Source organism: Abrus precatorius, unplaced genomic scaffold, assembly GCF_003935025.1.
Source record: "Abrus precatorius isolate BTA unplaced genomic scaffold, Abrus_2018 Scaffold6, whole genome shotgun sequence".
NCBI classification, from domain to species: domain Eukaryota; kingdom Viridiplantae; phylum Streptophyta; class Magnoliopsida; order Fabales; family Fabaceae; genus Abrus; species Abrus precatorius.
Genome location: NW_020874406.1, coordinates 1,879,935 through 1,894,780, shown reverse-complemented (window position 1 = coordinate 1,894,780; position 14,846 = coordinate 1,879,935). Strand labels below are relative to the sequence as shown.

Sequence of the window (14,846 nt, the reverse complement as noted above, 5' to 3'; positions counted from 1 at the left end):
AAGGGATAAAATAAAACGATGAAGATGAATGAGATCAATAATTTTTAAAACTCAAAATAATATAAAAAATATTATAGCGAGGTAATAAAAGAAAATATGCTCCCATAGTATTCTATCAAGGTTCCTAGAGTTCTAACCTAATGATCTATGACATGCATTCTCACTTTGAATAGATTGTAAGCCTAAGGATAAAAGGTTACTAGAGGTAAAATCCATTCCATAAAGTCATCCTCAAACACTAGGTAGTCTACTAGATGTAGGAACTTATATAAATAAGATAAGCTCTAACTGAAGTTTTCGTGATAGATAAACATGAAGTACATCCAAATTGCTATTACTAACAACTCCTCTAAATCTAAAGTTTACACAGACTCAGGTATAGGGCTTCACTTATGTAATGCATGATAAGTGGTGTGTGAGGGAACAAATAAACCTTATGCAAATCAAATAATGAAAATGTGTAGGGGTAAAAAAAAGAAAAAAATAATAATCAAATAAACTATAATAGAAAGTGCGAAAAAAAAAGAAAATAAAAATAAGAATTATTTTAATTTAAATTTTTTCAAACAAAAAATTTGAATAAAAATAATTCAAAAATTAAATTTAAATTAGCAAATTGGTTAGATAAATTTTTTTGTTTCAAATTTTAAATTTTAACTAATCTATCTAAAAAAACTAATTATATCAACAAACTAAATCGAATCTAATTAAATTTAATCAAATCTTAACTATAATTTAAAATTCAAATTTAAATATATTAATTTTTTTTTTATCTAAAATAAAGTAATCTACCTAATCTAATCTAAATCAAATATGATGAATCTTTATTCACTGCTTCTCAAATCTCTGCAAAATACTCTATTATGCAGCAAAAATAATATATATTTTCTTTCCTTCTTTTTATTTTTTATTAATTTTTTCATATGACAAATAATAAAAATAAAATTCAACAATGATAGAAATATAAGAATCATAGAAAATTCAAGAACCACACACAAAGCAGAAAACAAGAAACAAAATTTAATAAACAATTTAAACAAAATCATAAAAAAATTAAAAACAACTTCAAATCCAACGATCCATATATGCTTTTTGAAGTCCTAGATGTGTAGAATCCAATGCAACTAGAATAAGCCAAAAACGATATCTATAGAAAAGGTTATGACCAAAAGAATAGTCAGAGGTCAAAATAATGAAATTAAAGCATTTATTTGTAACAAGCCCAATTTATTCAAATAGATAGAAAATGGTAAAAATCCTAAAAATAAAGCATAGTAAAAGTGTTTGTAAATCAAAATAAACTATAAATGTAATCTTAAAATATGTTACATCAATAATCTTATCTCATATTTTGATCAGGATCAAACTTTGCATCCCAATCTCTTTAAGCTAGTCTGGAGTTGGGCTGGACCCCAAAAATCAATGTCTTTTTGTGGAAAGTAGCTTATGGAAGACTCTTGATCAATATTGAACGATTCAATCGTAAAACATATAAGTCTTCTACTTGTTGCAGATGCAATGAGGCTGTAGAGACTACTATTTATGTTCTCAAAGATTATTGGTTTGCCAGACAGATCCAGAACCAGCTAATCCTCCCTGATTGCTAAGCATCATTTTTTAGTAGAGGGCTGACTAGTTAGATTACTTTTAATCTATTCAAATCTAACTTTCCTCTTTTCCTTTATTAGAAGCTCATTTTTGGCATAGTTGTGTGTAGGGATGGAAACAGGTCAGACCGCCTGACAAGGGCCTGTGACCTGGCCTGGCCTTTTTGATAAACAAATCAGGCTTAGGCTTTTTTTTTTTAAGGCCTGTTTAAGTAAATAAGCCAGGTTTGAGCTGTTTATAAAGCCTGTTAAGCTTGACAGACCGACCTATATAAATAAATAAATATATATATATATATATAATTTAAAATAGAGTCGTCAAAATATATTTAAATAATAGTTATTTAATAATATATTTTTTATATTCTTAATTTTGTTATTATTAAATTAATATATTATGTTATAATTTTATTTATTTATAATTATAATAAACAGAAATTATATTTTATTAAAAATTAAAAATATTTACACATTATTACACATTTTAAATAATAAATTTATTTAATAATAAATTATTATTTTTATTATATTTAAACAATTTAAAGAATAGTTAAGTTTTTGAACAGAAATAAGACGTAATCAAAATTAAACAAAATAAAATTTAAAAATAAAATAATAAAATTATATTAACATATTTTTTACACTCTTAATTTTATTATTATTAATTTAATTATTTAATTATTATATTAATATATTACGTTATAATTCTTTTTATTTATAATATATACAAATTACTTAAAATCTGAATTATATTTTATTTGAAAGTAAAAATTTATAAAAAATTGATAACAAAATAAAATAAAAAGCTTATTATAATATATCTTAATATATATATATATATATATATATATATATATAATCAGACCATGTAGCAAATAATATAAATAATATAATTATAAACAAATTATATAATAATATATATTTTTGTAACTTGCACGTATTTTAATTAAATTATTAGTTAATTTATCAATTTATATGTAATATATAAATATATGTTTTAATTTATTATATTAGTAATATTTTCTGTATTACATTAATGTTATAGTGTAGTTAATTTTACGTTTATTTGTTAATTTAAAATAATAAATTAATGAAACAAATAAAATTAATGTTTTGTAATTATTTTTTTAATTTAATAGTTATTATTGTTGTTATTTTATATTAAATTTTATCACATATTTTTTAATTAAGATAAAAATTTAGAAATAGAAGTTATTTTAATTTAAATATAAATTTTAATAATTTTTTTTATGCTCATATGTTATTTTTCTACATCTATGAATTTTATAATATAAATATTTTTTATCTACAATTTTTATAATAATGATATTTATTTACTTTTTAAAATATAATAACTTTTTTAGCTGATTCAATAAATTTTGTAAGTGTTATTTTTTGTTATCAATTTTATGTATTTACTGTGATTTTATGTATTGAATATAATATGTTTTTATACAAACAAAATATAATTATCATAAAAAATAATTAAAATATGTAATAATTTAATAATTTTATAAAATTAAATTGAGAAAAATAAAAATAAAAATATTTTATGATATGAAAATATTTATAATTAATGCTCCAATAATATTTTAAAAATTATTTATAAAATTGTATAAAAATTATTACACTTATTTAATAATTATCAATAACACAAATAAAAATTTGAATATATATAAATTAATTTGATAATAAAATAATTATATTTTTATTAATATTATTCAATAACAATAATCATTATAAATTTTTAATATTATACAAATTTTATTTTATTTTTTTATCTTTTCTTAAGCAATTTTATTGGTATAAAATTTATAATAAAAAATTTCATTGATTGTATTAACTACATCACAACAAATTACAAACCTAACACAACCACATACCTCTTAGCCAAAACTGCTATCGCACTTATTTTTTATTCTTGTTTTATTATTATCTATAGTTACTTTAAATATAAATATAAGATAAATTATTATATTTGTTTGAACAAGCTGAAGAGCAGCAAAGTCTTCGAATAAGATTAGAATGTAATAAAAATTAAAGAAACTAATATTTAAAAATAAAATAATAATATTATATTAATTTATTTTTTATATTCTTAATTTTATTAGTATTAATATTTAATTTTTATATTAATATATTATGTTATAATTTTTTATTTATAATAAATAAAAATTATATTATATTTGAAACTAAAAATATTTATACACGATTTCATGTGTTTAAAAACTAAATTTATTTAATCATAAATTATTATATTTGTTATATTTAAACAAGCTGAAAAAAAATAAACAAATTAAAACAAGAATTAATTTTTTTTGTAACATGCTTTGTTAACAGGCTTCAGGCCAGACCAGACCACTTAAACAGGTCAGGCCAAGCTTAAAATAAAGTCTTTAACAGGTAATAGGCCAAGTTCAGACCTAATAATTATGTTACAGGTCAGGCTTGGCCTGGCCTAACCTGTTTCCCTCCCTAGTTGTGTGAAATTTGTGGAATAATAGGAACAAAGATATTTTTCAATACTCCCCCTAATTAGTGACTCTCTTATTCATAAAATAAAAATTGATTTTGATTATCTCATTTTCTATGGTAGGTCCAATAAAAAGTGGGAGCTGCTTGGCTTGGGACTTTGAAGTTTATCAAATGACAACCTCCTTTAAATTTCCAATTCAAGCTCAATGTTGATGGTATTATTTCTATTACTATTGGATCTGCTAGTTGCAGAGGGATCATTAGGGACAACCAAGGCAGTTTCATTGTTAGGTTTCATAAATTTTTGAACCTTTGCACGCCTCTGGCTCCTAAGCTTTGGGGAGTCTATTAGGGTTTAAAACTTGTTATTTTTAAGAATATTATTTCAGTTTGGATTGAATGTGATTCTAAGAAGACAATTTTCTTACTTGTAAACATACAAAATTGCAACCATTCTCTGTTTTTTTTGTTATTATTGAGATTAGAAAATTATTGAAAGAGTTTAAGTTTGTTAGATTTAGCCATATTTTGAGAGAAGCCAATTAGAGTGCTAATTGATTGGCCAAATTAAAATTTGAATGTGAGTTACCTTATCTTTGTTTCGATGAGGCCACTCCCTTTTTACTAGCCTTTCCTTAATTTGGATACTTGGATTTCTAAATTTTTAATTTAGGTCTTTGTATGTTTTTGGGTTGTTAAACTTCATTTATTAACAAAAAAATTATTTATAATATACACAAGTCATTAAAAAATTGATAATACAAGATTTTAGAATAAATTAACACAAATTATTTTAAAAAATTAGTAATTATAATTAAGTAAAATATATTAGTTATTGTTAACCTAATTTTTTAAGTTCAATTTTATATTTATAATTTAAAAAGTTAAAATTTTATTATTATTAATTTTGTAATAATTGTGTTTAAAATTTATTAAGACAACTCTTTAAATTATAATAAAATATATTATAACACTAATTTGTAATATAAATTTGTAGTTTAAAACTAAATTTATAATATAAATAATTTAAAATGTGTTATTATAAAAATACGTTATATATTAAAGATTAACTTTAACGTTATTTTTACTTAATAATTTAAAAACCATTTATAATATTTATAAGTTATTTAAAAAATGATAATATGTAATTTAAGAATATTTTAACGCAAATTTTTAAAATTTTTTACTAGAAAAATATTAAACAAATGTTGTATATCTAATATAAATAATATTACAATAAGTAGTTTTTTTTTATTTATACATAAAGAAAATTTTTAATTACCAATTACACTTATAATGAATAAAGTAAAAATATTTTTTTTTTATAAAATTCTTGAAATTCTTATTCTTCTTGAAAGTAGTTCGAAGAAGCCATTTACAATTTATGTCATAACTCACATTTACAGTCAAAGTTATTTGGATTCTATCTCATTTTGTAGTCCATTATTTTTAATACAATGTAACACTTCATTGTTTGTATAAATGCTTTTTTAGCATTAAATTGTATTTCAACATACAATTCTCCATTTACATCAAAATGACCTGTACAAAAAAGTAAACATACGTATTAAAACAACATTAACTAAAGTTACCAAATAAAAAAAAATATAAATCATACATATCTAAGTTTATATACATTGAAAACTCAAATGAATGGTATAAAGACCTAAACATGTATGTTGCTCAACCACTATGTTTGATAAATAAGAGTCCTTATCATCTAGATCATCATCATCTTCACTATCGTTCCATGTTCTCTTTCAAATTTCTCATCATAACTTTTAATGTTATTATGTTCTTATTCCATCTCTATGTTTGGATCGGTGCTTATATATGTTTCTTCCTTCATATCATTAGTTACTACATAAATGCTAGCTAAAACATTTTTAAAACTAACATACAACTTTGTAAGAGTTAAGAATAATACTCATAATGTATCTAAAATATTTATTGAAGATCAATATCATTGTTATTGAAATTGTTTGGTATTACATAAAAATCATCAAAAATCAAGATTTGATACCTGTATTTAATTTTCTTCACTGGTTTTTAAGTTACAACTTTAATATTTTCACTAAGTTAATACTTCAAATCTTGAAATGAGATATTGTACAAAATATACACAAAAACTGACGTTTCATATACAAATGTAACTCCTTCACTTATGTTTGTAATAATATGTAATAATCTTACTATTAAGATGTCTTAAAACACTTGCATTTGTTTTGGACGTTGAATAACAAAGAAAGGAGGAATGTGGATGGAGAACTAGCAATTTGTTACGTATGAGAATGTGATATTTTTATACATCAGAATTTATAACTTATCATTGAAAATTTTGTGTTAAAAAATGTTAGTGACAATTTTTGAAAGGACAATATTTAATAACTTTTTTAGTTTCAAAGGTCTTCAATCTTTGATTTAAAAGTTGCTCATCAAATTTTTAGATCGTAAAAGTGATTGTGATGTTTTCTAACTATTTTCTCTCTCAATAAAACCGTAACAGTTATAATACTACAGTGTAATAGGAATACTAATCCAGCAAAAGTGGTAAGCGTGAGCAAGCGTAATTGTGAGCAGGGAGGACGACGCCGTTTGGGGACCTATGATTCTGAAACCATAGCAAACAGATCGAAGCGAGGACGAAGAGGAAGCACATTGAGAGAAGAAGAAGATGAGTAGGAACGATTCCAAGTACTTCTCGACCACCAAGAAGGGTGAAATCCCTGAGCTCAAAGAGGAGCTCAATTCTCAGTACAAGGTTCGTTACATTTCCATTTCCCAGATCTCTACGCATTCTCCTTTCTCCATCCCATTTTCGTTCAATGCATATGAATCTTACTTCTCTTTTTCATCTTTTGCAGGATAAAAGGAAAGATGCAGTCAAAAAGGTGATCGCTGCTATGACAGTGGGGAAGGATGTGTCATCATTGTTCACCGATGTCGTGAATTGCATGCAAACGGAAAATTTGGAGCTCAAAAAATTGGTTTACTTGTATCTGATCAATTATGCAAAGAGCCAGCCTGATCTTGCGATACTTGCAGTGAATACATTTGTGAAGGTAAGAGCTGAAACGACTATTCTTTTGTTTGCATCCAGTTTTTTATATTTCATTTTGTATAAAATGTTGTGCAGGATTCACAAGATCCAAATCCTTTAATTCGTGCCTTAGCTGTGAGGACTATGGGCTGCATTCGTGTTGATAAAATTACTGAGTATCTTTGTGATCCCCTTCAACGATGCCTAAAGGTACTTACACAATGCTGTTATAATTTACATTTGTCTATTACTAAGCTTGAAGTGTTATTTTGGGCCACCTATTTGTAACCCCTACTTGTGTGATATCTTGACAGGATGATGACCCATATGTTCGTAAAACGGCAGCGATTTGTGTTGCAAAGCTTTATGATATAAACGCGGAGTTAGTTGAGGACAGGGGTTTCTTGGATTCTTTGAAGGATTTGATATCTGATAATAATCCAATGGTTGTAGCTAATGCTGTGGCTGCGCTTGCTGAAATTCAGGAAAATAGTAGTAGACCCGTCTTTGAGATTACTGGCCACACACTCTCAAAGCTCCTCACTGCTTTAAATGAATGTACAGAGTAAGTTTGTGCTTTATATGTTTGTTATCACGATTGAAATTGAAAATACTTTTGATGTTTGTTATAGGCCAACTCCTCTCCCTCTTAAGATTGAGGCTGCAATAGTTGATGATAGATTCTGATGCAATTCTTAGCAGCTAATTTTAGTTATGATTTTGTTTTCTTAGGGTAATATAAGTTAACAATCAATCCTTTGTAGAGCTATAATTAAGAGAAAATGGTGGTTATGGTCTCGAGAAAGTTATGAGGGAGTTGAGTCACTTGTATCACAAGACCAAGAAGTCTCACTAAATTATTTTGTCAAATTGATTGATATTTATTATTCATTGTTTTAGTTGTCATCATTCTGTCTCTTCCTTGTCCATCTTGGATTGCATATTGTTTCATTCAATCTAAAACAGCTTGCTTTTACTTCGTATACTAGATGGGGTCAAGTTTTTATACTGGATGCTCTTTCAAGATACAAGGCAGCTGATGCTCGTGAGGCAGAAAACATAGTAGAAAGAGTTACCCCCCGGTTGCAGCATGCCAATTGTGCAGTTGTACTATCAGCTGTTAAGGTGATTTCTTTTCTGCAACTTTTATCTTATGTTGCCAACTTGCCATGTGCCAGTGATGATGCTTCAGACATCACATTTTCCATGGTTTGCTAACCACAGTTTATAATGACATATAGATGATTCTTCAACAAATGGAGCTCATCACCAGTACTGACGTGGTTCGGAATCTTTGCAAAAAGATGGCTCCTCCTCTTGTGACATTACTCTCTGCAGAACCTGAGATACAATATGTTACCCTGCGGAATATCAATCTTATAGTACAAAGAAGACCAACTATTCTTGCTCATGAAATTAAGGTAGTGGTCTAAATTTGAGTTTGTGAACTTGACAACCGGTTATAGATTTATAATACACTTGGGCACTTGTGAAAAACTTGTCTATTTCATTGTGGAGGATGGGGTGATTATAGTGCTCTCATTCTATTTGTAGGTGTTCTTCTGCAAGTACAATGATCCCATCTATGTGAAAATGGAGAAGTTGGAAATTATGATAAAACTTGCTTCAGACAGAAATATAGACCAGGTAAGCTTTACATTCTTTCAGTTCTTATTTTCTTCCCTCTCCCCCTTGTTTTTTTCATTTGGTGGAAAATGATTTCTCTAGTGATTCTAGTGAATAAAGCACAAAATTTGTCTGATCAAGATGTGTTAATAATCTATCTTGTCCTGTGGATAAGACACATTTCTTAGCCATTTTAGTTCTTGTTATAGTTCTGTTTTGGCGGATAATTTATCCTTTTACTTTCTCTTCGCCAATGAACTTTATTCTTCTATCCAAAAACAAGTTATCTTATTATATTGATGAGAACTTTGCTTTATTCAGTTGATGTTGAGTTGCAGCTTTATCATATGCGTAGCCATTTAATTTAGTAGAACAATTTTTTCCTTGTAAAACTTTTGGTCCCTGCAGCTTCACTCTATTTGATATATTAAGTATGGTGTCAGTTTTGATTTTAGTTGACCTTTTGCTTCTCGTGTGGACAGGTTTTATTGGAATTTAAGGAATATGCGACTGAGGTTGATGTAGATTTTGTTAGAAAGGCTGTTCGTGCAATTGGTCGTTGTGCCATCAAACTAGAAAGAGCAGCTGAAAGATGCATTAGTGTTTTGCTTGAATTGATCAAGATAAAAGTAAATTATGTAGTTCAAGAGGCAATCATTGTCATCAAAGATATATTTAGAAGATACCCCAACACGTACAATTATATTTTCTTTCTGTTTGTTGTAAGGGGGAGGGCGGGCATTTACTATTATAATTCAAACTTTTTGAGCAGTTGTTCTGTTTTTCAGATATGAGTCTATAATTGCAACACTTTGTGAAAGCTTAGACACCTTGGATGAGCCTGAAGCAAAGGTATTAGTTTCTCTGAGCTAATTTCTGATTGTCATTTTGCATTAGCATGCATGCTTATCTTTGCCCCCTTCCTTTTGTGGATAGGCATCGATGATCTGGATAATTGGTGAATATGCGGAAAGAATTGACAATGCTGATGAGCTTCTTGAAAGTTTCTTAGAAAGTTTCCCTGAAGAACCTGCACTAGTCCAACTTCAACTGTTGACAGCTACTGTCAAGCTTTTTCTTAAGAAGCCAACTGAAGGTCCACAGCAAATGATTCAGGTCCTGCCTCTTAATGCATGTTTTATTCACTAGTGCGTGACTTGTTTTCATTTTTTCCCCCCTGCAAATGGATATATTTGCTACTCTTTTTGTTGTTAGGGTTCTTGTACCTTGAATCTCCTCAAACTCTAAATTATAGTAGGGTTAACACAAGACATGTCACATGTGCTGATCTTTTCTTACCAATATCAAGTTTGTATAATCCTTTTACTAAGATGCAAATTGATCTTTTCCTTCCCTCTTTCTTGACATGGTGGTTCCTACTAAGGATACACTTGTCTTCTATAATCGCTCTTCTAGTCCTATGGTATTACGCCCTTGTAGAATATTCCAAATTCTCCTTTATAGTGACATGGGGGAGGGTACCTACAAAGGTATTCTGATGGTGAAGTCGGTGTTCGGTATAAGACAATAAATGCTATTTAATATTCAAAAGTCACCTCTTTACTTGGATTTCCTACTTTTCTTTTATAGACAAGATATTGGGCTTCATCACTCAGTCTTGTCTTAGCCTTTTGATTATTTTAGGTGATTAGCCTTTTTCTTATTGGTTATCGATTATTAATCTTTAATTACCATATTTTGACATGATGAGAGAGGTGTCGTTCTAAGGTTAGGCTGAAAGGGTGTGGATACCTTTCGACCTAGTGTCAAGCCGAATGAGTATTTGGTTTCCTTTTTCTATGGTGATGACCGAGGTGCCTTATCCAGTACAATGGTGAATATAAGAAAATTCTCATTTGAATATCAATTGTTTTATATGTTACATAATTGCATTCACTTCTTGTTTATGTAACTTTATATTGTTTTTCTACAACCATTGTCACTTTTGGTCTGCAATGCATTTTTTTTTAAAGGAAAAAAGAGTATCCTGGAATTATTTTAAACTACATCTTTGAGATAATATCCAAAATAATTCCCAAGATAATTGGGATGACTTCCTTTTTCTATGGTGATGACCGAGGTGCCTTATCCAGTACAATGGTGAATATAAGAAAATTCTCATTTGAATATCAATTGTTTTATATGTTACATAATTGCATTCACTCCTTGTTTATGAAACTTTATATTGTTTTTCTACAACCATTGTCACTTTTGGTCTGCAATACATTTTTTTTAAAGGAAAAAAGAGTATCTTGGAATTATTTAAAACTACATCTTTGAGATAATATCCAAAATAATTCCCAAGATAATTGGGATTATCTTTAGTCATCTAAATTGTTTTTTAGAGTCTCCTTTGTATTGTTTCATAAAAATGTCAGCAGTTGTTTCCTGCACATGCTTCAGATGCTGCTATACTAAGTTTCACTTTATAACTAATCTTCACAGGTTGTTTTGAACAATGCCACTGTGGAGACAGATAATCCTGATTTGCGAGATCGTGCATACATATATTGGCGTCTCCTTTCAACTGACCCTGAGGTTTGATTTCTTGAATTAGAATCCACTCTCTTTTGTTTGTTATCTTTCCAACATGTGGCAAATTAGACAATTAGTTGATGTGCATACCTGACTGATGACTGATAGTCAAACTGAATTTATTAGCTAATAACTTTAGTTAGTGTTTAGTGTCTATCCCCATGCAAATAATAGGTTAAATTCTCTGATTATTATTATTATTATTATTTTAATTTCTTCTTCGGACACCAATTTTAAGCTCTACATTGTGATGCACCTAGTTTGTCTTCCTCAGGCAGCTAAGGATGTTGTGTTAGCTGAGAAGCCTGTGATAACTGATGATTCAAACCAGCTTGATTCTTCTCTACTTGACGAGCTTCTTGTCAACATTGCTACATTATCTTCTGTTTATCACAAGCCCCCGGATGTATTTGTAACTCGTGTACACTCATCTGCCCCAAAAATTGAAGATGATGACTCTGCCGAGGGAAGTGAAACAGGGCATTTTGAGTCACCAGCAAATCCCGCTAATGGTCCTGCATCACCACCTAGTGCCAGCATTTCAGCACCTGCATCTGTTGCACCAGCTTCTCCTCCATTTGCTGCACCTGTCCCAGATTTACTTGGTGATTCAATAGGCATGGATAATAGTTCTATTGTTCCTCTTGATCAGCCAGCTACTCCTACTGGGTGAGTGGAACTAGGAAGTAAATTGTGGTTTACTTAATAGAATTTGCCCACCATAATCTGCTATGCCTTTTAGAGTGTTGTGTACAATTTATTGCATTATTAAAAGATTATTATTTTTTTGTATAGAAATAGTAAATGATGATAATATGTGTGGTTGCAATTTATTATTAATATTAAAACATGTTTACAAGAGTTTGGGAATAACTATCAACATATGTAATGGTTGACCAGTTTGTGAAGCTTTCGTTACTTTTCTTTTTATGAGATCATGCTTAATTAGACCATCTGCCCTGCCTTTCAGGCCACCATTGCCTATTTTACTTCCTGCTTCAACTGGTCAAGGTTTACAAATCAGTGCACAGCTAACCAGGCGAGATGGTGAAATGTTTTACAGTATGTTGTTTGAGAACAACTCTCAAGTTCCACTTGATGGCTTCATGATTCAATTTAACAAGAACACGTTTGGTCTTGTGGCTGCTGGACCCCTTCAGGTTATTATCGCATATATGGTTTTACTTTGAGATTTATATAAATATGAGCTTTAATAGACACAACTTGTTGCCTTTCAGCTTCCACAATTGCAACCTGGAACATCAGCTAGGACACTCCTTCCAATGCTTATGTTCCAAAATATGTCCCAAGGTCCTCCTAGCTCACTTTTGCAGGTTGCTGTAAGAAACAACCAACAACCTGTGTGGTATTTTAACGATAAAATAACATTCCATGTACTTTTTACTGAGGATGGTAGAATGGAACGTTCCGCTTTCCTAGAGGTAACCTTTTCATTCGTATGATCCTTTTCATCTGCAGCAGGTACTTTTGATTTGTAAAATTTCTAGTTTTTTCTTTAATGGGATTATTTTTATACATGTTACAAACAAGGCCAAGGAATTGATAAAACTTAAAATAAAACTTTGCCACTTTCGTGATTAAAACCTGAGTACAGAAATTGGGACCTGATCATTTACTGTGTTGCAGACATGGAGGTCTCTTCCTGATTCAAATGAGGTTTCCCAGGACTTCGAAGCGATTGTTATTGGAAACGTAGAAGCAACATTGGACCGATTGGCTGCATCAAACGTGTTCTTTATTGCAAAGCGCAAGAATGCAAACCAGGATGTGTTTTACTTATCAGCTAAAATCCCTCGAGGAATACCAATATTGATTGAACTTACCACTGTGGTTGGAATCCCTGGTGTCAAAAGTGCAATCAAGACACCTAGCCCAGAAATGTCTGCATTTTTGTTCGAAGCCATAGAGACTCTGCTTGGGAGTTAATGTTATTATTATTTTGTTTTATTTTTGTTCCTTTTTAAATTGAATTTTGTTTATACATACACTGTTTTTGTTAGCATCTTTGATAGATATTCTAGACAGGTGTTGTAAGTTCAAAAAAATTCACACACTGATAACATAGCTTTGCGGTCTTGTGGACCGGGGGGTTGAATGGCTTGTAATATTCTGCTTTCATTGTAAAACAACAATTACATCGGTGCTATTATCATTCTATACCTTGTTCTTTACATCATAACCTTTGAGTCATAAAATTGCCTTGACCCTGGATGTTTTTGAGGGGATTAGGTTGAAACTTGGGAACAAATACATGTCAATTACTGAATATAAAATAAATAAATTTGTGATGTCAAATTATGAAATAAACATTTTCGACTTTTAGTAGTCTATGATGGGAAATATTAAAATGTGGATTAAATTAATAAAATTGAATCTAAGTTAAATATAGTGCTGGTAAGAAAAAAGAATAATGTTTCGCTACTCTCAGGTCTTTTCTACTATCTATCTGCTTACCTAAAACTCTGTTGCATGTCTGTGTCTATAAATATCGAAAATCATTTTTTAGCCGAACAATATTGCACAATATAATAAATTAGATATAATATTTTTTTATTAAAAATTAATATAATTTAATATATTTAATAAAAATATAATTAAATATATTGATATTATTAAATATTATATAAATTATAATAAAAAATTATTATATATAACTTATGATTCTATATAACATTACACAGGTAAAAAAAATCTATATCTAAATATCCAAGTGATGATTATGAACACACTCTCATTTTTTAAAATAAATAAATTTTTTCTTATACAGAAGATATATTTTCTTATATTATGATATATATTTAAACATTCTATATCCAATGAAATTAATAATTTAAACTAATTAATTAATTAAAAATTAATAAAATTTATAACTTGTTTGATTGATGATAAACTCTTTAATAAAAAATAAATTTTTATAAGAAAAATAAATAAATTACAAATTAAGTAACAAAGGAACTCCACTAAGAGTCCGAGAAAATTGAAATTTTTATTTTTTTTCATTATATTGATAATAGTATTTTTTATATTATTTATTTCATTTAAGACCTTGTTTGGATGAGAGATGAAATAAAAAAAAATTGCTTTCAATAAAAAATATTGTGGTTTAAACTAAAAAAAGAAAGATTAAAAAATAGAATAAAAAATATTTAATGTTTAAATGAGTTGAAATAAGAGAAAATAAAATTATAAAAAATACATTCTCCATAAAGAAAAACATGAAAAGAAATAATTAAAATATAATAAAAAAATATTCATAAAAATTCAAATTAATTAAATTTTTTATTATAATATTTTTAATAGTTTTTTTTTTATGTTTTTAATATTTTCTAATAATTTTAAAAATAACTTGGGAACAAATACATGTCAATTACTGAGTATAAAATAAATAAATTTGTGACGTCAAATTATGAAATAACATTTTCAACTTTTAGTAGTCTAGGATGGGAAATATTAAAATGTGGATTAAATTAATAAAATTGAATCCAAGTTAACAATGTTAATTCGGTTATGTTCAATAATTAAAATGTTAAATTCCGCCTGTT

The 14,846-nt window shown here is 28.0% G+C and overlaps 1 protein-coding gene across 3 annotated transcripts; it reads left to right on the top strand.

The window, feature by feature from the left end:
• The first annotated feature begins 6,649 nt into the window (after positions 1–6,649).
• LOC113868848 (beta-adaptin-like protein C) lies at positions 6,650–13,386 on the top strand. 3 transcript variants are annotated; one of them, XM_027504796.1, is made up of 15 exons: positions 6,650–6,843; positions 6,947–7,144; positions 7,219–7,332; positions 7,437–7,687; positions 8,112–8,247; positions 8,364–8,543; positions 8,677–8,769; positions 9,231–9,442; positions 9,537–9,600; positions 9,685–9,864; positions 11,194–11,286; positions 11,558–11,952; positions 12,254–12,443; positions 12,522–12,725; positions 12,931–13,386. In XM_027504796.1, the coding sequence occupies exons 1-15, from the start codon at positions 6,757–6,759 to the stop codon at positions 13,228–13,230; spliced, it is 2,697 nt and encodes an 898-aa protein (XP_027360597.1). In that variant the 5' UTR covers positions 6,650–6,756; the 3' UTR covers positions 13,231–13,386. The 3 variants fall into 3 exon arrangements, with proteins under 3 accessions (XP_027360597.1, XP_027360596.1, XP_027360595.1); XM_027504795.1 differs by having other exon boundaries at positions 11,522–11,952; XM_027504794.1 differs by having other exon boundaries at positions 6,650–6,848; positions 6,886–7,144.
• The last annotated feature ends 1,460 nt before the right edge of the window (positions 13,387–14,846 follow it).

Bases quoted from the DNA above. Each gene is read 5' to 3' on its own strand.
- LOC113868848 (XM_027504794.1), top strand. From the start codon at position 6,757: ATGAGTAGGAACGATTCCAAGTACTTCTCGACCACCAAGAAGGGTGAA. The intron at 6,849-6,885 runs TTACATTTCCAT...ACGCATTCTCCT, and splicing joins AATTCTCAGTACAAGGTTCG to TTCTCCATCCCATTTTCGTT. The intron at 7,688-8,111 runs GTAAGTTTGTGC...TTCGTATACTAG, and splicing joins GCTTTAAATGAATGTACAGA to ATGGGGTCAAGTTTTTATAC.